Genomic DNA, 25087 nt, shown 5'->3' with positions numbered 1-25087 from the left:
CGATTGCGAGGGTGGCAATCGCGCTGATGGATCTTCGACTCCTTCTGGACATCCCGGAAAATAATAGAACTGTTCATTGGGAGCACTGTATTAACTCCGCTTTTGTTCGTCTGGATTCGCCCCGGTATCTCTCCCGGGATCCCTTGTTTTCCGACCGGCCTCTCTTTTGCTGTCTTCATCCTTTACTTTCGAGTCAGAAATATTGCCGTTCGATTCGTCTATTGTAGCTAACACCAACAATAGCGCCGTCTCATCTCCCGGAAATTCGTCAAGAGTCTAATGACATACTTCTCGAATTCTAAGTCTTATTTATTGGAGATTTAGCATACGGTTGCTGAGATCAGGGCCAAGTTATCTGTTTGTGTGTGTTGGTTCCTTGCCACTGGCTCGCAGTCTTCATATCCGACGGATATAAATGATTTTTTTTTTGTAATGTGGAGGCGGATATTCTTCACAGGTTTAGTAATTTGTACAAGAATTTCGCTATTGCGAAGCTTTATGTAACAGGAGATATTTGTGAAAGAATTCATAATTCATTGAAACTACGGTTCAGTTTTATTTTTATTAGAGATCAATGTTGTGTGTAGGCACAATTTTAAATGTCAGTGAAATTGTTAGGCAACTATTGACTTTATTTATACAATCTGTGCCGATTGTGATCTCGTTGAAAATTTGGTCTGATCATGAGCAACCAATTCTACTTTTTGCGAATGCTAGGACACATGATTTCGGTCTCGCTTTTTAAAAAAAAAGATTCGTCAAGTAATACAATGTTGTTTTATACTTATTTTTGCAAATAGAATCACCTTATGCCTGCTTGTACTACCCATCTTGAGACACCCTGTATATACATAGATGTGAAAACGAATTAATTGTACCACATATAATTTAAATGTAATATATGTATAAAATTTATATTGTAATAGTGATAACACCCTTTTTTTGTAGTCCACAGCATCAGGTTAATCCTAAATACATATCAGATGATCCACCAAATGCTTCAATGAATAAATTCAGGGCCTTTAATTCATAGTTATGTCTTATTATTCATATTTAATTCATAACCTTTACATTTCACTTATTCTGTTCGTTTAGGAGATAAATTATCTTTGTTGCTAAATGAAACGGGTTCATTTATATTCGTGCTTCCACGCATCATAGTTTAGTTGTCTAGGGTTAAACAAACCAATTTGAAGATCTAGTAATTTTCTAAAATTTGCTTCAATTACTAATAAGCGAAAAAAGCATCCTAATATTTATACCTGGTGAAATACAAAAATATACTAGTGAGAGAGAAACATTCAATAGAAAAAATATACAATTATAACTGCTCTATACTTCTAGTATAGAAGATATACTGTGACAATACACTAGTTGATTTTTTCAAGAAATTACATCGGGGCCAATAAAAATTTGCAATAATAGTCACAGTACGATTTTTTACAGGCCAGCAGACGTGAAAACGACATTCAAATTCATATTTGCAATAACCCCGCTACTCTCTACGTATATGTATAAAACGAAAAGTTACCGATTCGAGGACTGGTTTCCGCAGTTAATTATGAGCAACATAAACACTAAACCAAAAAGAACGAAATTAAGTGAAGTTCGTGTCTAGTTCGGCGAAGAGGAAAACCATGTTAGGCGGAAACAGCGTGGATGGGGATGCGGCGGGGTCGGGGCGGCGGCGGCTGTATTAAAACCTAACCCCATTTATGAATTCCCGGGAGCATCGAAACAACGTCGAGCCAAACACCGTCGGCAGTTTAACGCGATCCAAGGTTTATGGTCTGGCCACGCTCTTTCAAATTGCAGCGGACGCGTCGGGCGGGCAACGAGCTTCGTTTATCGTCCCTTCGGTTTTCTCGGGCGTTCACGAGGAATCGATCCCGCCCGTTCTAATTAGAAGTTCTGCGGACCCGTGATGCGGTACTACTCGCGATTACGGCGAACGAACGGGCTGATATTTTATCTGTCTTCTCGATCGAGGTAAGAGAGAACGCTCGGCTCGGCTAGGCTCGACTCGCTCGAGGGAGCCGCCGCGTGGCGCCCGCGTAACCGCGATTACAAGCCTCGGATCGATCTGTCCCACCCTAAATAAATGCACCGTGAACGTGCCAGCCTCGATTCTTCCGTCGAGCGGTTTTTTACGGCCTAAATATCGCCGAGAACGTCAGCCGATCGTTTCACGCGTCGCGACGCTCGCAGTCTCTCCGCGTAACCTTGGCGTCGCGCGTTTATTTCCAGCGGAGCTTCCCCTTACGCTCTTATATTTTTATAATTCCACGTAAGCGGGTAATCTTGTTTAATGTTTCCGCGCCGGTTCGTTAACGGCTGCTTTATTGTCTTTTACGGTATTAATTAAGAACCGGGTAAGAGGAGCAGGAGCGAGGGGACAGTCGTTAAGATCGTCGGGGTTCAGCCTCCGTAACATGCATCTCTCCCCGCTCTCGGGTCATGCGGAATATCAATAAATCCGCGAAATGGCACATCGTCGCCACAGTGTGCAAAAATGCCCAGAAAAGCTGGCCGAAGTACGATTTCCCGAACTAACGTAGCAAAGAATCTTGTTCATCTGATTGTGAGTGGTGATGTCGTCAACTCCTTGCCGTATAATTTTCTTTACGGTTAACAGTGATTAAAATGTCTTTCTCCCCTAAAATGTCGTAGAAGAGATAAGAAAATTTATACCTTTTGTATGGCTATATTTATTTTAATGCTGAAATACTGATCACAAGCGAATCGAATTTTATTTCATTTAAAAAGAAAGGCGTAACATTCGTATTTGTTAGACTTCGTTTAAAATCTTCACGACGAGTGTGATTCGTTAAAATATAGTCGCACTATTATCCATATTTAATCTTCGTCCAAATAATTATTGAATATTTTGTGCCTTAGAGAAAGTTTTGTCATACTCACGCATAATTAATGGCGTACATATAACCGATTCAGAAATCGATCGGTATCGATGAGTGTGCTATTAATGCACATACTAAAGCCGACACTATTTACGACTCGATCCAACACTTTCATACCGGAAACGAAATCTCTAGAAATAGAATATTTCTATTTTAATAAGCCCACACGGACAAACCAGAACATTATAATCTGGTTTCGCAATCTCTGACAAGATATTAATAAACTTTTATTCGGATTTTATATCTGGCGTCCTTATGAAAAACCGTACGAGATATCTCGTGCAAATTGTCGCTGAGCGCCATTACGCCGTGAGTATCACGCTCATGGTCGCATGGGGGTTAATACAGACGCGAATAATTCAGGACAAGGGGAACATATTCACAAATCGGGTAGCGAATAATACATATAGCAGCGACGAATGCCGAGAATCGGATTCGCAACTTATAATTTCCCGAGAGTATCCCGAACAAATATAGCAGGTTAGAGAAACGGGGTAAAAAGTAGAGCGATCCTGGCGAATACTCCTTTTACTAGCTAGTTCTGTTTAACTATCAATCCCTGGTTGGAAATATAGTCTCTATTCTTAGGGTAGTCGTCAAGAACGCATCAGTAGCGAAATCGCCAGCAGGTCGTCGCGAGCTTTTCAGTTTCCTGTGAACGGCGAACTGCCATTCGACGCACAGAGTGCAAAAACATTCGAAAGCTGCCCAAGCACTAAAAACACTAGAAGATCACTAGAAACCTATCTAAAAATACCTTATACCAAGGCTTTCGGGGTCGCTGATCACGAATTTAATGTTAGATTAATATTAGATGATTGCATAAGATCGTGCCCGATTTGAAAATAAAATTCAGTGGTTAAATTTTAAAGAATACAGCTTTATTAATCAATTATATAGTCACCATTCTTTTCTATATGATTAAATCCTTAAATCAGTAATTAAATTTGCTCATTCCGGACGTTATGAAAAAATAATCATATTTATTGTTACATTAATATCTCCTTTACGTATGACGAGTTTTATCATGGCATTTCCTTTTATCGTTAATGTGAATAAGTAGAATGATGGACACTCAATTTGATTTATATGTTTTCAACATAATATGAAGCTTAGCACTCTTGGAAGTCTTGAAACCCAAGCCTCATCCACACCTAATCCATGTATTTACAAGTAAAGTTTTTTGCAATTATCTCGTATACTAAAGTGGACCGAAGAAAACTTTAAAGGGAAACGTTGTTCAGAATGGTGACCTTGATAACATATTTCAAGGTAATTGAAATCGGAGGAGACGTAGCACATCGGCAAGTTCGCCAGTCTCGAAAGTTTCGATCAACACACAAAATTATCAAGCCTCCAAGACTTTCAAGAGTTTCCAGAATATCTGACTCGGAACAAACTATCGAATTGATTCGAAATCCTGTGGTGACTGAAACTTGCGAAACAGAGAGACCACTAACCGTGATGAAATCGATGCGCTTAGTCACGAGACGTAACACGTAATCTGCGATTGTGAATTAGTTAATGAATCTGATGGACGGGTTGCGTTCGTATCGAGAGAATCGCGGAGTAGAATGACGGGAAGAAATCGCAGTGATCGGAGATCAAGCGGAGGAGACGAGCTTCCTCTTTCCTCGGCGCGGGGTCTTGTGTTTAATTGCACCTCCGTTGAATAATTTGATCGAATAAATTGCCACCTCGTCGTTTCCTAACAGGCTGCCTCGCCGTTTCGACGATCCCTGCCGACAGTCTGCAACTTTTCCCGGTTTGTTTTTCAACTTGACAAATTCCCGACGCGCCTCGCGCGTCCAACGCGACGCGACGGCTTGTCAGACATTTTTATGGGAACACGCAGACGCGACTACCACTCGATTCCCGACCGCTGTCGGATTTCCACACGTTTTTCCCCCAGATTTCCCGGCGAACGCTCTAACGGCCGCGGCGAGAGCTCGTTTACCGAGCCGTCGTATTTTTTTTTCTCGCACGCGTATGTGCGCGAGCAAGCGCGTCCCGCGTTACCTCATTAAGCAGTCGTAAATATAACAGAACCGTCTACGGAGAGTGTGCGACAGTAGTCTACAGACGAGCGAATGAATGAATCCCATCAGGTTTCATTAGATACGAATCATACCGGGAACGACAAAGGGAAGTGGAGCCAGCTGGCCCGGTAAAAACGACTATTCGCCCTCCTAATGAAATTAATTATCCGCCGTTGGCCGGGCGATATCGAGCGGGCGTGTGTGTTACACCGTTATAATTACCATCCTTGTCTCGACGGAAATGACGCGCGGAACGGTTCCTCTAGCCCGGCGAAACGAGACTGCCTTGCACTTGACATCCGCGCGCAGCCACGAGCGTGGAGAAATCGGGGAAAAGGTTTCGCTGTGTCGCGTAAAAGCCGCATAAGAACTCTGCCAGGGAAGCGGCGCCGTGCGGATTTCTCTCGCGGATTCTCTCTATGTGTGTGGAGATACATACGTGTGTAAAACGCGTCGCAAACCCTCGCGACCAACACGCTTCCCGAGGATTGAACCCGCGCGCGCGCTCGAGCACGCCGAACGTCGCTCCGTCGCGTCGCCCTCTGCGAAGCACTCAGAGATTTCTTTGGATTATTGTAAAAATGCATTACGCTCGAGCTGGGACGAGGGCAATAAAAAAATTGCGCCGTCTGTCCGCCCTCCCGGGAAATCGCGACCGACCGTTCGTCCCTGGCTTTTCATTTTATGCGACTTGTGTGCGTCGGATCGCCGCGCGTCGCGCTGTGCCGTGATTGCTCGCTTGCTGTGCGACGCGGCGTCCTGTGATGCGTGCTTTCGCGGAGTTTCAATGCAAGCAATAAAGCACGCCCGATAACAGCGGAATTTAACAAATCGGTCTAAATACCGAGATTTTTATCACTCGTTTCTTTTCCCCGTGAAAGATGCTGCGAAATACAATCAAACGCGCGAAGGGTTCGAAAAGAAATTGTGTTGGAATAAAACAAGGCTCGAGTACCTAACTTCTATTCAGTTTAATGAGCGGTATCACAAATAACAGGAAATCAATACTATTTCCTATTTGGAAAAATCTTGGGGCACCCTTTTCCCCACCAAAAAATTATCCCAAACAAATCTGTCTGTTTCTTGCTCGCTCGCAGAATAGCGTTTCACCTCGGAGCGTGACGGATCAGACTCATGTCATACTGTCCAACACTGTCCAAAAATTGTGTACGCGGTGCGCCTGAAAATGTTTTCACTTCAAAAATTACTGCAACGCACAAAATGAATTTACTGACCTTTTGAAACGGACTTGACAACTCGATAGGTGTTTTCGAAATCGTGATACACAAGGAGACCGATGATTCTACACGCAGAAACAAGTCGGAAAAGTGGAATAATATTTTTCCATTGATGCTTCATTTTCGAGTAAATCGAGCTTGAAAATTCAGCGAACGCGCGCGCAATTATTACGTCGACCTTACCGTTGAAACAATTTCTGCACATTTGCCTAATTGTTTTAATCGACTAAATGATATCTACGAATTAACTAATCTACAAAATGAAAATTTTCTGCCTAAATTGCAACGAACTGGAGTGACATAGACATTTAATTTCTTTCTTAATATGTTTAATAGGTTGACTAATCCGTAACAATACAGATGAATTTAGAATATATTTTATTGGAATCGTTGCAGTCTTAAAATATATCCTGGAGATCCAATTAAGGCCTCAAGCATCAAGAAAAACATTTGTATCATAAAATAGTGGAGTATTATTTAGGACACTGTAGAATACATACTTTGAGAAAACTATGAGACATAAAAATATAGTAGCAATAAGTTTTGAACCACTATGTTCTTTACGGTGCACAAATTGGAGCTACGTTACCAGATAGAGCAGATTTCCGGAACCCTCAACCTCGGATAGCTACCAAAGACATTGAGTTCAATACAATTCATTTATACACGTTTTTTCAGTTGTTCCAGGGCTTTCTTCAGTGAGTTACAATAAAAATAAAAAAAAGTTTTGTGCCAATCATATGTACTTGTCCAAGTTTACGTGATTTGTACCGAATCAAATAGTAACGACTGACACATGAAACATTTGAAACATACTTCTTCGGTACTGGTAGGAATAATATGATACGCATCGGTATACCGATGCCTCAACTCGCAAACATATTTCAAAAACATTTGGTTTTCATATCGATGTCCGCTTAGAGGCCTCTGTTACACTTGAGGCGTGGAATTTGTTTACGAGTTTCGGTGACAACAGTATAAACTCACCCGTGCGCTACTGTATAAAAATGAAACCCAGAGAGAGAAAGAGAGAGAGAGAGAGATATCGTAGTAACTTGCAGTAGGAGAAGCGGATGGTTTCACGAACGAGCCGTTACAGTGATACGCACGATATCCTGCAAACTACGGCCAGCGGGTTTATTCTCGCTCGCGCTCGAAATCCCGACCGCTGGTCGCGAGCCGAGAAAAATATCATCGACGGGCATACGCTACGCCGAAAGATAGTTACACACTAGTTTATGTCGCACGAAAAAACAAATTCCCTGCGCCGCTTTCACCAATACAAAAAAAATCACAAAACAGAATATAGTGTGAAGGGGGAAGAGAGGAGAAGAGTCGGAGAGAGAGAGAGAGAGAGAAAGAATTCGGAAGAACAAAAAGGAGAACGAGAGAGGATGTAATCGCTGGCGAGCAGCATTCCGATCCGTTGTAATTCGTCGATTACGCGCGTTCGCGGTCTTCGTCCGCGCGGCTCGCCGAAATGATCGTGAAAAACCCCCGCAAAACTCCGGCCATTGTTCGACCGTTGAAAGCTTTCGCGGCAGTACACAAACGCCCTCGGATTGATCCGCGCCAGCCCGCGTCCGCCCGTTCCGCAACGCGCGTGTGCATGCCACACTTTCAATTTTTAAAAATTCTATCCTGTTACTCCGCGGAATTGTCTCGAATCGTGGAAACGCTCGGAATCGAATCGCCGCCGGTCAGAAACGCTGCTGTTTGGTTATCAATAAAACGGTCGGAACACCATACGGCTATGAACCCGCCAATTATCCTACTGCTTGTCCAGCTGAATGAGCAAGTTTTGTACCGCGAACGCTGCCGGCTAATAAAAAGCAAACAGCGGGCGGCTCGGTGGAACAGTTCACGACAGCCACGGAGCGCCGAAGACGAGTCGAAAAAATAAACCGTTGAACTGCTATCGGGCCGTCGCGATGGAGATAATAGTGTTTCGGCAGTAATAGAGAGCGCAGGAATTGATTGCGTCGTGATCGCGAGTCCCGAGGCAGTGGACGTTACAATTACGCGCGGTGCACAATCGACGCGGAAACGGAGGACCGGAGCGGACAACGCGTTAAATTGCCGAATTTACCGTGCAACTTTGCGTTCCCCTAGGCGACCAGCTACATCGAGACTGTTTCAAAACAAAATATCGACAAAATAAATGTAGCTACTCCATCATGAACTCTTTGCACTTGTTTCTTCTGAAACACTAAATATGGTTGCACTGCAATTCGAAACAATTCTTGCTCACAGATAAGTGTATTTGTGTTTAATATTAATAAAGTAAATGTTCGCGCCAGTCGCAGTTGCTCCACACCGAACCTGGAAAATCGTGTATTCGCACAAGAAACTCGCAAAAATATTGAATTTCAAGTGTAACATGCAGAGCAAAGAAAAGAGTCGCACGCCCTTCGAGGCGACTCCGACTAATTAGGCAAATCGTGAAACGATCTTTGCAACCGAGTTTCCCGAGATACACCGTTGCTCTCCGATACTGCCATTGTTCTTTTCGGGACACGCAACGCTGCAGAAACCAAAATTGCCGCATTTGCGATGTCCTCGTTATCTTTTCGTAAATCGACCGTCCACCGGCAGCATCGTTCGACTCCGCAGTTCTCATGTGACCGAAGCCTTATGGGATATGCACAGCACCGAAACCGATACGTATCTGCGAATAATTGCACGTCCTGTGTCCGGGACAGACTTATGAATTATTTTATGCGTTCGCAGGCCAGCGTAATGGGTTCCCCTGCAATTGCGATGGAATTCGAGTCCGCAACGAGAGACTCGGAAAGAAGGGGGGGGGGGGCGAGGGAAAGAGAAGACACAAATGAAACCAATGCGAGAACGACAAATGGTTAGAGGAAAAGACAAGAGGCAAAAGAAACGACGGTTTCCTGGACGAAGATGATCGTGGTAATTAAAACGGCCGGCGCATAATGACGCGGGAACGATTGCCGCTGCCTAGAACCGGTCGTTTTAAATACAACCATCCTCCCTCTCCGCGCTAAAGCGTCGAATTGACGGGCTCGATGGCGATACGGGTAATTGCGTTTCATTTAAATGAATATATTCCGCGCGGCGAGCGTGCCGCGTTACGCAACGTCACGCTGCGCGTTTCCACCGGCCGCAACGACGACCAGAGCGTCGTATTCACGAGTTTCAATGCGCCCCGGCGCCGATTTCCCCCGAAAATGCCCACAGGTTTCTCGCCGGCGCTGATCGGGAATCCCTCGAATTTTCATCGAGTCACGGCCACTTTATCGGCTCGCGTATACGGTCTCGATATCTCGCTTCCTTCCCTCCTTTCTCTACACTGATAAAAAAAAAGTAGTTACTTCAATAACACGCGTGTTATTGTAATTTTTTTACTTCGATGAATATCAATGTATTCTTTTCAATAGTATGAAATTTAGAAGCAAATCGTGATGTATTTGAATTGTCTATCATGAAATGATTGAAAATATTATTCGATTCAATACCGTACATTATTATTCGTAATATTTCTCTTTTTCCTTCAATCAGATATGTTGTTAAAAAAATTTGAGAAATGTATTGATTTATACTGGAATTGGTTTGGGGCCATATCTTATTTTTTCGAAAACATTGATGTCAAGCTATTCGCTTATACGATTGGCGCAAAATGAGTTTTGCTATTGAAATTCAATAGCATTAAATATTAAAATAAGTTCATATGATATTGGCACTATTCAATAGTACATCTTATTGAATCAATATATATTTTTTTTGTTTCGACAGGATTTTTTTCTCAGTGTACACCAGTCGTCATAGCATCCGAACAACATAAATGAAATGGCCGACCTGGACTCCTCTTCCTACTCCTGAGTCCTCCCGAGCAAACTCCTGTGGACTGTAGGAGGAGATTGGCACGCTAGGGGCAATATGAAATATTTTAGGGGAACTGTAGACTGTTAGCGGGAGTCGTGAAGCGATAGCGGGAAAGAAATTGCCCGAGCCTGGCCTATGATGAGCAAACATATCCTCTAAAACAGCAGCTCCCATTGCAATTTAAAATGCTTCTTACAATTAGATGACGTTCGTCCTCCTTGAACGCACTCATTTTCCGAAGGAGTAGTTCGAAGACCAATCATAGTCGTTTAAGACTTGTCTCTCAACTTTACCTTGACCTTCTACGACGCAGAGTGTGATATTTTTTTGATTTTATCATGTGTCTTGTTAAAACTACTCAAAATATGATGATTTCGAATTACTTCATCATAACTTTTATACCGTATTTACCGAAAATACGTATTTTAACTCTTGCAAATTACTGTTTGACAGGGTATTTAATTTATTTAATTTAAAAGATATAAGGAAGTTGCAAGCACAGCCTTATTCCCCTGAATTCGAGTGAATTCCCTTGATCTGACGACTCTGGGAGCTATAGGTCCGCTGGCGGTATAGAACACGTCTACTTCTTGCTCCACTTCTGCTCCTCTAATTTACGTTACAACTTAACGAGAATCCTCCCTGTTTTTCTGGCTGAACGACTGACACGAGTTCTTCGATAAGCGTTTCATTACGTGGGGAGCGGTGGCAGCGGGTAGCTTCGTCGGGGATAGATCGTTAGAAGTTTCCCACGAATTTCGCCCCGGGTAACGGGACTTTTGACATTTTTTTCGCTCCTCCCTACATCGAACTCGTCAAAAACTCCGGCGCGACCGAGATGAAAATTTATGCGCGACTGCGCTCGCAACTCCTCCGCCATATATCTCGTCCATAAATTAGTCGTTCGAGCGAGAAGTGCGATTGGACAACAACGGCGGTTTGTTTGCACGATGTTCTTAATGGGCCACGCTTTTATACGCGCATCGATCCTCGAGAGATACGCCGAGCCGCGAGAACTTCGCTCGAAGTTTTCTCTCTTTCCAGAGCCTCCCCCTCTTTTCACCTACAATCTGAAAATTAATATTAAACGGAGGTCAGAAGTGTGCTTTAGTTCCCGTATCGACTTATCGCGATACCGGCGCGGTTTCAATTATTGCGCGGCTTCAGCGACTTTTCCAATCCCACTCGGACCCTTCGCGGGTAGTTCTTCTTCCTCCCCGAGCCGGCCGACCTGCTCTTCCCGTTCGTATCCCCGTAACTTCGTAGTCTCGCAAGTTTCTTTCATATTGTTGCGGAAACTTGCCGCGAAACACTCTCTCTGGCGAGTTTTGTCGAAACAAAATTTTAATATCCCTGTCGCGTTCTTAATTCTATTACCGGGGATCAAAGAGAACGTTTTCCACCGGTCTCCGCCCATTCATGCAAATACTACGAATTTTAAGAATAAGAAACACTCGGCACGAATTGCTGCATACATTTAGAGGACGCGGCGTCGCGTCGTGAGGATTTTATTAAAGCGAACTCTCGCGAGCACGAGGGGTGCAATCAAAATTAGCCATACGGCCGTTAAATTAACACGATCATGTAATAGCTGCGGTGCGTCATTTACTGCTCTTGAAATTAACGTAACATTCATTCGCTATTAATCGACTGCAGATCTTGATGCAAAATAAAACGTATTCGCATTGATTGCAAGACACAGAGGCCAAATAAAAATTATATTCTTCTTTTAATTATCCTATGAAGCTGAAAATAATACATTGACGTCCTTAAATATTTTTAACATGCTTTACATTGTACGAACCCAATTTTGCCATAAAATCCGCAGTCTAGTTATTAAAATGCCGTGTATCCGTTTCCATTTTTCAGGTTATATTTAGTCCGTTTTCAAAGTAGCTCATTTTTGCAACCTTGGATTACCTCAAGATTATTTCAAAGACGTATGCTGAACTTGTTTTGGTCTGTAAGTTCATAATATCAAAACAAAAAATATGGCATTCCATTTAGAAAATTATTAGAATATACGTGAAACTAGTTGTTGTTACTTTCGCATTCTAAACAAATTTTGGTTAGGTCTGCGTATAGGATGGAGCCCTCCCCCCACGTGTTCGATCAATTAAAAAGAGCAGAATTCGATGTAATGGTTATCCGCAGTTTTTCGTATATGTATATCTTGAAAACAATGGGCCGAGCGGCGATAACATGTGTACAAAAAAGTTGTTCAGAACGATGAGCTCAACAACATATTCCAAGCCCGTCACAATAGGCGAGGAGAGCCGCCTTTTCTACATAATTACCAAATGGCCTATTTTTCGAAATAAAAAATCTGAGATTCATCGATAACCACAATAATAGCTGTTCACCCTACACGGAGAACCTAAATGTCATCGGTCTGGAGCGATCGTGGTGGGGTGGGCAGGTATTATTAGACTAGGGATCTTCTTGACGCATTTATGGTATTTATAAATTTGTAAAATACAAGAAAACGTTTTCATGGAGACACGTTAACGACGTTTTCGTCTTAAATTTACTATGACAGATCATTATTGCCTGTGAAGTAAATGTTTCGCTTATGTCAGTTACTACACAGGGTGGGTCGTCACCACACTACACACAGTGACACCCATTAATATTCGGACGCTCTAAAAGAAAACGATAACTTTTTTAATATTGGACTATACGATTTGAACATTTTTTCAGAAGTTAGAACAATTAGTTCACTGCATGATGTGAAACAAATTTTCTTCAAAAATTGCATTGTGGGCCTGTATTGAAGATTTAAAAAATACGTTTCGTAGATCTGTGTCAATTATATGCATTGTGAAAGTCTATTCGAAATCGGTTGATGCGGGGACAAACGACAGACATTGAAAGATGTAACAATCCTTAGATTGTGATTGCAGTTAGAGTCCGAAAATCGTGAAGAACTGCAATTTTTTGACCATCTTTAAACATTTGTAGCAACGTCGATCGGTTCTAATAAAATTTTCAGAATATGTTTAATTGATACAGATCTACATACGAAACGTGTTTTCTATATTTTCCATACAAACCCACATTAAAAAGTTGCAAAATACAACTTTCAGTATTTCCTCTGCATTCCGACAATTTGCAATTTTTTTCAAAAATTTTCTTCACGTTCTGTAGCAAACCAATCGTTCTAACTTTTCGAAAAAGTTCCAATCGTATGGTCCAAGTTTTAAAAAGTTATCGTCTTTTATGTGGGCGTCCGAATATTAGTAGGAGAGTTTTACCAATTCGATTTACGTAGATCACTATTATTATTCGTAACGGAAAATGGTTCACGTAGGGTTGAATGGTATCGGGAGAGGCACATTTTGACGTTAATAGTTTTGTTTGTAAGTGGACGCGTAGAGGACTGGAGAGAGATTTGCGGATGTCCCACCCTTTATAATTCTTACAAAAATTCATACGTTCAAATAATCATATTTACCATGTAACTATTTAAAAGATTCAAATATACTGGCAACAATAAATACAACTCGATGAAAATGCGAGATAGAGAAAAACAATTTAGTACATTGTGCTACTATATTTTTTGTCTTATGCCAAATACTTTGCAAATAATTTCGGTGACACAATTTGTCGAATCAGGCTATGTGAAAATAAGGAACGATGAATCCATATCATTCAGAATTTGGCTCGCCGGCTGTTCATAGTACGAATACTTCTCGCGAGCCATTCCATCGGAATATTATCAAACTTTGGACGCGCTTCAAAAAATTAATTTCTATTTCGCAACGTTCCAGCCGTGTCGGTAGAATTGCTGCAAGTTCCCGACGTCCGTGGTTTCGCTGAAATTCCGGGCATAGCGTGCGCCATGTTAGTTTCAAGATGTGCATCAGAGTGGACTTCATTTTTCAACTATGAAATTTTGAGCACGCCGCCCCCTAAACTTGTTTCATTTCATGAAAAAATGATATATACAACATTTCAGATCAATTGAGAATGTAAGGAGTACGCTGAATGTTTAACTTAAATATTTTATACCTCCAAAAATATCATAATTCCTTACATGCATTCAAGCACAAATTTACTTTGTACGAATTAAGATTCTTGCCCATTAATTGGCCTGTCTAATTTCTGTCCGCCACGTTCCCGCTAACAAGCCCGTTTTCACGCGTTACAATTGAAGTAATAATTTTAAGTCGCCTACCCGAATCAGATGGATGGCGAAGGCTAATTTAGAGATCAATTTACATTATCAAAGGATAAAGAAAATGGAATACGTCATATTTGTATTTTTGGCAGTAAGTTATGTTTAATCTTTTGCTCTCAATTCTTCCGACCTAGAATATTTCCACCCCCTATTATTTTTTAAAATTTATGAATATGAAATTGGTATAATACCTCATACAATACCTAAATGTTTAGTAATTGATTAGATACCTATATATTTAATAATGGAAACAACTAGAAGAATTGGTACTTCCAATAAAATACGTAAAATGTGACACATGTATTTTCAAAACCATCAGTATTAGTTAATTGTTATATTGAAAAAATCACATTGTGGTACTATTATCATAAATATTTTTGCACAAGAAGAACGTTTGGTCATAATCGAAAGTCTTTCCTTCATTATATTCCTATTCATATAGAAATTCATATTTATCGCAACTTTAACATGAATCTGCTAGGTTTTCCTCTTATCCGATTAACTTCATCTGTTGCAACTTGCAAGAATTCTTTTCTTAGTCAATCAAACAATTTCAGGGGGCGGCGTGAAAAAATCTCTAAATAAAATGTCAGTAGGTATAGCGAACGTCCTCCGTAGTGCATATGTGCAGCGAGGGTGATCCCGTAAAGGCTGGTTCGAACGAACGAACCAGTGCCTATCCAGTGCTATAATCGTTTCCAGGTTTTTGTCGTCCGTGTGACGATAATGTTTATGAAACTGGAGAGGCGTCGATCGAACGGTCGAGCAAACGATAGTATAGTGGGCGGTGATAATTGAATTCCGTTCGACAGAGCCGGCCAGCAGCAGCCCGGTCGTTCGCCAGGTCGCGAGTTACTCGCTCGCGATTCTTGTGTGCTGGTCACACCGGTCGAGAATGACTCTGGGCTGGAAACGGTGATCGTCCGATTCACCGGCTGTTAGGACGCAAAAAATATTTGCACGCGCATTTCGTGGACGGTTACCATCGCGGCCTCGAGAATCCATGTTCCCGTGTAACGGCATTAATCAAGGGATTCGCGTAATTTTAATTAAAAAGCCGGGCGCGGACAGGTCACGCGAATGGCTGCGAAACAAATTTAATTAATTTTTCACCGGTTCCCGCGTCGACGACAATCCCCGGGACTCGTTATTTATCTAGGCCGAAAGGCGTATTCGCGTTGCATCGGCGGTGCTCCGAGCGATAGCTGCGCGATCGAAAACGGATTTCTGCATTAACGAATGCAATCGCGTCCGCAACGCGATCCGAACGAATGGTGAATTAGCGGGGAAGCTCGGCAGCCGCGAAATTGTTCGCGGTGTCGCGAATCGGTCCCGCATTAACGCCGCATCATCGATATCCCCCACGAGCGGATCTTTATTACGTCATCGATTCAATAAGCTCCACGGATAAAATTACTATCCAGCGGATTTCTGGCTTCGCGGTATGGCTTTACATGCGCGCTGATCAAATACGGCTGATGAAAAAGTTGTATCACACTTCTAAGGCTCCGCGATACTTGTCTCCAACCGGCAGGTCGATGTTTAAAAGTGCGCTGCGCGATACTCTAGAGCAGGAATCGGCAAACTACGGCCCGCGGACCAAATCCGGCCCGCGGACCAAATCCGGCCCGCTGCCTGCTTTTAATCAGGCCCGCGAAGTTAATGGACACGAAAAAATAAATAAAAAAATTACGTGAAATAAAAAAAATTATGTTAAAATATCACTTCCCGATAAAGAAATTTTGATCCTGGTTTTTTTCGTTGCTCTATATGAGTAGAATTAGCTAGCCATGTAAATATCTTCGAGCTTGCTACCGGCCCCCTAGCCTAAAAATTTTACGTTCTGGCCCTTTCCAAAAGAAGTTTACCGACCCCTGCTCTAGAACGACTATCTGTTGCATCTCGTTCGAACACTATAGCAGTGTGGACCTATTATTAATATGCTGCAGGCAGCGACTTGCAAAGGTCAGATGCATGGAAAAAATAACGTTTATGCATTTATGACAAACAATTGAGTAGATGTCATTCAAAACAGCGAAAATATTGGTAGAAGAATTTGAAAATATATTAAGTGGAATAGTGTTTAGTCAGATTGTATATAAAGTATCGTCCTAGGACCTTTCTAATATTTTGTATAAATTTTTCATATACTTTCAGGTGTATTATTTCAGACTAAATAATCAAAATGTTCTAAAGATGTTAAACAATGTTGATATTTGCAATTTTTGTACAATACAGTAGCATTAAGATCCGCAGTCTATTTATTATCAACGCTGCTGGATAAAGCTATTCTGCAATCAGTTAATTAGATCAATGACTAGATTAATTTCAAACAGTAATTCATGGGGGAAATATTAAGAGAAACAAGATCGTATAAAATTATATAAATCACTGCACGAATTGTAAATTTGTACACGAATTTAATTTTAGACTCTATACATAGAATAAAGATATTCTGCTTTATAAATCAGTATCTAAATCGGGAATTTATAAAACAGTCGTTAATACGTTAATTAAGATACATCGTTGTAAAATAATCTGTGTTCGACTTTTATCATTTTCGAGCGTTAGTGCGTTAAAGAACTGGAAACATGATTCATCGTCGTGTAAATTATCTGATCGAGCTTCGTAGGTTAGAGGATGACTATAAATACATGAACATTGATTATTTACAATAAACTAGACTGCTTAGGATAAATCCCAAGAAGATGGGACTAAATGAAATGTTTATTGCAATGATAAACGACGAGTGTCAACCTTGTTTATAGCACGGCATACTAAAACTGATTAATGATATTTTACATCACTGAATTATGTTACTCCTTTCACAAAAATCCAATTTTGGCATTTTCTAGTGAAACTTTTCATTTAACATCAAACTGTTTTGTTTAACTCCAGTACACGGGCGACTCTTCGCAATGTCTAGACTCTAAATAGAAAATCGTTCACCCGTATTTTCATTAAAATTGTTCTTTCTGGTTGTAATGAGGTCGTCGCTCTACCGCAGAACAGAGGAAGCGAATTTGTTTAAGATCTAAGTAATTTCAAGAACAATTTTCCTCATGGGTCCCACATAAGTAACCCGCGCACCTGTCACAACACACTGGTTGGAAACCGCTGGATAGCAGACTAAGGTCTTATTAAATTCTATAAACGTCTGAATGAGGTTGTTCATTGCCAGCTAACGACATTTTGATCTTTCGTTAACCGCGAAGTCCGATTTGACGCACCGAGCTGAGCGGGTACGAGCGGGCGGGCGGGGGCGTCGTAATTTGAGGGCCGAATTACCGGAAGACTAATAGCGGAGCAAGAGACGGGAAGAATACCGCAGTATGTTCCTCGTTCAATATCGACCTACGTTTCCTCATTACGGGCTCGCATCGGGAGTGTCTTCGGAATTACATTGCGCTCGATAATTCGATAATTCGATCGTGGGAAGCGGCGTCGCGATAACGCGTCACCGGCGCGTCAAGTACGTGCAGCACTTCGCTGCTAAGGGATTAATGATACCATTATTCAAATGGCATCGTGGCTAGGCGGTATTGAAAGGGGTCTGGCCCCGTTTACGGTTGCGCCGCTATTCCACCGCGCATGCACCTGCGTGCAAAAACATCTCCGAGCCAAAGTAAATAGACAAAGACGGAGGAATCGAAGCGGGTCGGCGCGGGCCGGCGCGGCACGGCGCGCAGTGGTTGAGGCGGGAGCTTTTTTTTTCCGCCAGTCGGTCTTTTATCTCGCGGCGTTTTTACCAGCGATGCACGCAGGCCTCCGCAGCCGCCCTCAAAGATACGTTTTCCCTTTCCAGCGAATATCCGGCAAGGCCGGAGCTGCTGCCGCCCCTGCCGCCTCTGCTGCCGTTGCTGCTGCAGCAACCCGAACTCGGTCAAGCTGCCATTTCGTCGAGTCGCTTCTGGCTGGTTTAAAAGCGTTTCGGCTGGCCTGTCATCGCCTCGAGACGAATGCCAAAACATCGGCCAAAAAGCGCGAAACGGGCTCTGTTGCTTACAAACGTTCACCGAGTTCGCTGTCGCGTTTCTCATCATCGCACCGAGCCGTTTGAGCAAGAATTTTCGGACACGCCGCCGCGTCCCTTTATCAACACGCCGCGCCGAGTGGAGAGGACAAAGCTCTGTCGCGCGGTAATTACGCGTTCGACGTAATGTGTTTTAACGCGTTATTTCGGCCCTCGGGCTACCCGCGCTGTCGAGCTAGGAACGTTTCCGTTCTTAAATTATGTCTCGTTTCGTCGTCGGACCCCTCAGAACTCTCTCAATGCCGCGACTATATATCTCTGCGCCGGATACGATTTAAATAAGCTCCGGTGAATAAGAATAGTCCGACGCAACGGCTGAATTGCCGTGTAGGTTGCGTTAATCAGCTCCTTTAGCGAGATAAAGCGAGCAAATGCGCGATCGATGTTTCTACTTTTCAATGATGTATACCCTCGTATGTATGCACATGCGACGAACGACGGAGTTTACAGATAACTCATTGAAATACAGTACGAAAGTGGAACGAATACACGGAATGCGCGCGAATGGGAGTTTTTCAACGGCCTCGTATAAGACATGAAAAATGTCGCGCAGAACTGGTCGACAGGCTCGATAAGGAACTCCCGACGAAAGCCTCCCGATAAGCCTTTAATTGATCCAGGAATGATATGTATGCAGAGATAGTCGAGCTCGTGTATTGATATCTTGCAACGACGACGTATTTTGAACTGGCAGAAAAATCTGTCTGCTATATACAACCGGTTCTTCGCTTCCCGAACGCGTCTCTCCAATGGAAGCGTATCAAGATTTTTGTTCGCTCCAACTCGGCCCGAAGAGAACAAAGCGCTACGGACAGGTTATCATCCACTCGAATCAATATTCAAAACTGGAAGATGAGAATCTTACCTCCGCAGGCGGCTTGCCAGCAACGCTGACGCACTCGATTACCAGCTCCCGGTCCTCCGTGGTGATAAGAGAGTCGCCTTGAAGGATCTTCGGCTTCTGCGGCGGAACTAGGACGCTCAGTTTGGCGAATCTCGAACGCAGAGCCGGCTGGCCGTCGTTCGTCGGCGAGGCCTGGCACTGGTACGTGCCGTCGTCCTCCAGCTCCACCGGGTATATGTGTAACGAGAAGTCACCTGAAAAATAGAAGAAGAGAAAGTGTTAAGATTGCACGATCCTCATTTGGTCCAGGCTTATTAACGTATTTACTATTTAATCGGACACAGAAAGTTCTGATTTCTTAGATTCCCAACTCTTTTGCGAATCCTCTTCAAAACTCAATGTAGGAGCTATACAGTAAATTTCCAAATCTGGACAATAACTTCACTACGGTGATAATAGCCAAGGTGTTAGATAAGAAAATAACTGAACTTAAATTCGAATTTTAAACTATGTGCGTGAATCTTTTAAATACAATATATATAAAAGAATGTTTACTGGTGCAAACTTTTTCGTTGTCAAAGGGGACTACATTCACTGTTGTGCACTTTTCCTTTACCAAATTTGCTGGTACATTGAGATTGTATTAAAACTGAATTATTAAACAGCTGGAATAGAAAAGATAAGTTGTTCAACTATCTTTGAGGCATCACACCGAGAACCTGAAATTACTCGCATGGGATACATACAATATAAACTGCACATCTATTATTCAAAAGTATACACAAAAATGTCACATACTTAAGCACTCGAGTGATGTCGAGCCACCACTATAAATCGCTATACCATTATTCAAAATATTGTTTAATATTATTAAATATGTTGGTATCTAATCAAATACTAAACATTGAAATATTCTATGAGGTTATATCGATTTCATAGCCATAAAATAAAAATAAATTAAATACTGGAATTATTCTATAGGTCAGAAGAAATGTTTAATTTTCAAGTTAATGTAGCTCCGACTGCAAAGAGTTAATAAGTTGATAAATATTTGTATTAAAATAGTTGTTCCATTCATTAAAAATTCATTTATGTAACAGTAGGCCGAAGCCTGATACACGTAAAATGAAAGATTAGTGGCTATATCCACCAGAGTCGCTCTTGGAATGCTGGTTCGAATAATACAGCCTCGATTACGAGTTCATATAACTGATAGCGAAGAAAAACTTGTTCGCATAAACGAGACGCCGATAAACCAAGTTCCACTATATGTGCTCCCCGACCATTTCATGTTCTTTATTCAGTCCCCTAATTGGTTTGTGCGCGTTGTCGAGATAAATAAATTTATCCGACCAACTAGTGTGTCGTAAATAGCGTATTACCGGAGTTTGCTCGCAGCAAATATTAACAAATAAAATTAACTGACTGAATTCTCATCAAAGGCGGTACACAGAGTATGCTCTGTTAACTCGTCCGTTGATCGCGTCCCGGTCTTTTACGACTCTGCGTGCCAAAAGAGCTGTATAATGCGAAAGAATGGTGCTTGTTTCTCGTAATCAAAGTAAACGAGGTCCAGGCAGAGCGATCCGTGCGAAACTGCATACTTGCACACTTTTTGAAGTTAAAACTTCTTTGATCACACCGCGTACAGAATTGCTGGGCAGTGAATGAGCCTGATCCGTCACGCTCCGAGGTGAAACGCTATGCGGACAAACTCGACGGAGTAGAGTTTATTATCCGCACAGTGTTGATCTATTTTAAAATAAACAATTTATGTATTTAACCTTGATCCGTGTTTTTGTATGTTTTACTATTAACGATATTAAATCATATTTCATGTTAAAAATGTAAAAATCATAAAGTTTCAAATCAATTGTTCTACAAATGGTAGAATGACATGACGGACGAGGGTTGAAAAATTGTTGAATTCCTCTTACGTTTGAATCGACGAAAGGTATGTGACCCTTTATACATATAAATAGCTTCGAATTTGGTGGAATTTTGTATGATCGCAACAGTTGACGTGCGAGAAGTCTGTTTAACTGCCTAACGGCGGCGCGTTACGATTGTCAACGTTTCGGGGTCGAAGTGCGAAACGTAACACGAGCGTGGGGCGTGACTCTGGCGCGACGAACAGAAGTTTCTCACTTGATAGGAGACCGGGTATCGGCGGGCGCGACGAGAAATGGAACAAGCAGGGGTCGGGTAGAAAACCATTTACCCCCGTTGATTGAAACTAACGGTTTACGAGCGTCTGCTCGATGGTATCGCGCCGGGCCGTACGCAGGAAATTTCTCCGACTGACGGTTTTATTTTGAAATCTCCGCGTATACGTGTAAGCTGTCAGGAACAACGCGGCTTCCGTGCAGCGCGAATCGACGAGAATTAGAACGGTCCGCTGCCGGGGCCGTCAGCGTACTCACATTTTTCTCCGTGCGCCATTGACCTCGCCCCGTAACCACCCCATGATCCGCCCACTTTCACCCCTTTTCCGTCGGTTGTCAAAATGAATACGAGGATACACCTCGAGCAGCCGTTCCCAAGGTTCTCCGCGGTATCGCGACGATTATCGACACCAGGAACGGCCAATCGGGCGTTCAAGTAAATTCTCTCCCGATCGATTCAACCGACCGACCGACCAACCATCTATCCATCTATCCAGACATCCAGACATCTATCATGCTCTGTATAGAAACCCCCGTTGCCGCGCTCCGATCTATGCAACCGATTCCCTCTCGGTTCGCGTTTCTTTCATTCCATTCATGCAACTTTCACGAACCGCCTGTACGGCATGCACGGCCAAGCAATTGTGCTTCGGCTCCACCGAACGGATGAAACCGAAACGAACGAACGAATGAACGAACGAACGGATGAACGAACGAATGACCGGACGGGGGAGGACCGGAACCGAAGAAGGGATGGGCCCTGCGACCGACGGAGACAGGGAGCGCAAATGGAAAAATGGGATCGTCTCGTCTGTACGCGGCCGCCGATTATTCCACTGGCAGATCGTCACCGACTTGCGCGACTAAACTTTCTCCCTTACTTCCCGGCCTTTGTTCGGACCACCCTGCTCGACGACTTCCGCCTCGCTGGACGATGATGGGACTGAACTTCGCGTCAATCGTATGGGGATCTATCGCAGGGTACTTGCGAAACCGTGTCTACGAACTGACTCACAGTGCGCAAAAACGCCCGAATGCTGGCCAAGAATTAAAAACATTAGAAGAACACTATAAACCTTTCTAAAAATATCGTGTACTAACTGGTTTTTGGGGTCGCCGATCACGAATTTAATGTTAGGTTAATATTAGATGATTGCATCAGTTCGTGCCCCATTTGAAAATAAAATTCGGTGGTCAAATCTTAAAGAATACAGATTTATTAATCAATTATGTAGTCACCATTCTTTTCTGACTAAATAATTTTTTTCTCACCCATCTTCACTCATGTGTATTTTAATTATTTTATATATTTATATATAAGAATATAAAAACGTTTTTCTATTCATGAACATTTATTTTTCAACATCAAATTGAGACATCAATGTTTCAAAACAAATGTTCATTCCTAAAAAAAGTTCATATTCTTTTTTTTTTTTTTTTTAAATTGTTTATTTATAAAGGTCGCATTAACATCGAGGTCATTAGCGACCACTTTTGGTATACAGTTATAAGTGCATTCTTTTGTTATCGCAATAATACATAAGTGTAAATATGATTAAATTTTGTAGTATAGGTCTACATTTTTGAGAAAAGTAAGAACGCTGTAGTTCATATTCTTATAATAGCAAAGTTTACATGATCTGTTCAGGAAAATTTTGTTTTCATTGTCTTCAGGAAAACAATTTTGTTAGTTCCGCGGTCATAGAGTGACCAATGTTTGTTGGCACCCAATTGAACTCACAGCCACTCAATGACCGGGACATTACTGTGACCTTCATCGCATGGCTCAGCGAGGAAGCACATCATGAAGTTAAACGGTAGTCCTGAGTTCGAATCCCGCCAACTGCATAAAAATTTCTGAATAAACAGTGATAAAACACATAATAGCTATTATCATTTTCTATGAAAGTATTTGTGTTGGATAGACCGGAAAGTGTTGAAGTTTCGACCTTGCTAGATTGTACCACTGTATTATTTTTAGCAAAACTAGTGCATGAAACAAATAAAGTAATTTCCATTAGCCTCTGTTATTTCGAATTGCGTAGCACAATATTGTAATGGCATTCTGTAGCGGATGCAAACAGTTTCCGCTCAATCCAATATGATTTGATTAAATGTACTTTAAGTACCTAGTAACGCAATGAGTGATCGACAATCGACGATATTAAATTACTTATAAAACTGATCGCAATAAAATAGACGCTGTCTAACACAATATTGTGATTCACCGGGTAACGAAATAAACGATACTAACGTAGAATGCTAAAAAATTCGCGTTGAACTCATTCGTCAGTATATTCGAATCATTCCGGCGCAACGAAATGAACACGGACGGAAGGGAACATCCCCGCGAATTACGAAAGCTGAGCGCGTTAAATAAATTCATCGTTTCATTTACATTCTGGAATAAAAGTCGCGAGTCACCTCAGACGTTTATGATGTTTTAAAGGACTAACCAGTCGTTTCAACGGCACGGCAGTTTCGATGTTAAACAAGACCTCCGCTGCAAAGCTCTCCAGTTCATAAAAGTATAAAATTCTAGTCCGGCAAGGATAAAGGGATTCGCGAAATTAACTTTAAAAATCTCATTTTTATTTAATTCGAACGGCAACGTGAAAAGTCTGCTTCCTGTTTAACGGCAATCACCTTTCCGGCGCGTTTTTCCGCCGAGTTGTTCGGGGTTACAGTTTTAAAAATGTTGTACAGAGACGCGTGCAGAGTATCCCTCAAAGCTTCGCTATACAGAGCTTTACTTAGCGTTCTTACTTAACGTCTCAGCCCCTGTGCATCAAACGACGAACGATGGCGTCGGTCGAAAGTGGATAATCCGCGATGTGTTTTCTTCCGAGAATGCATGCATCGCGCGCGCGCCTGGGTTACGTGGCTCGCGATCCTCGTTCCGCGAACAGCAATCTCCGAGGAGGCAATAAACGTCGCATCTCGTTCCTTTTACGCGGCGTTGAAAGCCACGCCAGATACATATTAGCGTATCGCGGAAACAAAAAGGATTTCCAACGGCGACGGCGTTCCCGTTTTCAACGTGGTCACAATATCGCGGAAAATTGGAGACTGCTGCGTGTATCGTGTCGCGGCGATAAAGGCGCGTCCTGTCGCGTCGCGGGCAAGACGCCGCCCGCCGCTGCGCACCGAGCTGCGAATGGAAATTGGAATTGTGTCTCTCATTTTCGTCCGTTTACCCCGTTTTATCTTGCCCTTCAACGCCGCGTAACGGCGGCGCGGCGCGTTTCGATGCCATTACAACAGAAACCGGCGAAATTGTTTTCAAATCGATGGAGAGTATCTTTTTACGGGGAACTAGCATAATCTGCAACTGTTTTATAGAAAACTCCGTTCTTTATAAATGAATACGCCATTACTATAAGAGTAAATATGTTTGTTTACTTTTTTTTTATAAATGAATAAACCATTACTATAAAAATAAATATGTTTGTTTACTTAGTCAAGAATGAGAAAAGACCTAGCCGGTTAGGAAGACGAAAACGCACTTTCTTGTTTTTTAGGTAGGTTGAAACCTGTAGTTTTATCTGGAGATTCTTGATTTAAAGTTTCCTTGAGCAGTGTTGCTCTCCACACTTTGGAACGTATAGCAATTTTCATGAAGGTTGGTTTTAGCTTTAGCTGCCTTGATTATTATTCGAACAAGAAAATTTTCAAACTTGTTGAGGCTTATGAGCTTATTCTTCGCTGCATCTTGAGGGTAGTCGAAGAATGGTGAGGGAGTCGAAAACGCACTTCAGCCAGAGTGACCAGATTACGACCTGTATCCACATTCTACCTTCCCCTTCTATGACGCTATTCCC

The 25087-nt window shown here is 42.3% G+C and overlaps 1 protein-coding gene across 3 annotated transcripts in view; it reads right to left on the bottom strand.

Annotated features, from left to right (window-relative positions):
• The window catches only part of LOC143222009 (irregular chiasm C-roughest protein), a 299381-nt gene that overhangs the window by 28329 nt on the left and 245965 nt on the right, over positions 1-25087 (bottom strand). For all 3 annotated transcript variants that reach the window (XM_076447808.1, XM_076447809.1, XM_076447810.1), the window contains one exon: positions 19123-19355. In XM_076447808.1, the coding sequence (XP_076303923.1) occupies positions 19123-19355 (233 nt within the window). The remainder of the gene's footprint in view (positions 1-19122; positions 19356-25087) is intronic.

The sequence above is a fragment of the Lasioglossum baleicum genome, chromosome 3, assembly GCF_051020765.1.
Source record: "Lasioglossum baleicum chromosome 3, iyLasBale1, whole genome shotgun sequence".
NCBI classification, from domain to species: domain Eukaryota; kingdom Metazoa; phylum Arthropoda; class Insecta; order Hymenoptera; family Halictidae; genus Lasioglossum; species Lasioglossum baleicum.
Note: the sequence above shows the minus strand (reverse complement) of the source record. Positions and strands in the feature narration are given on the sequence as shown.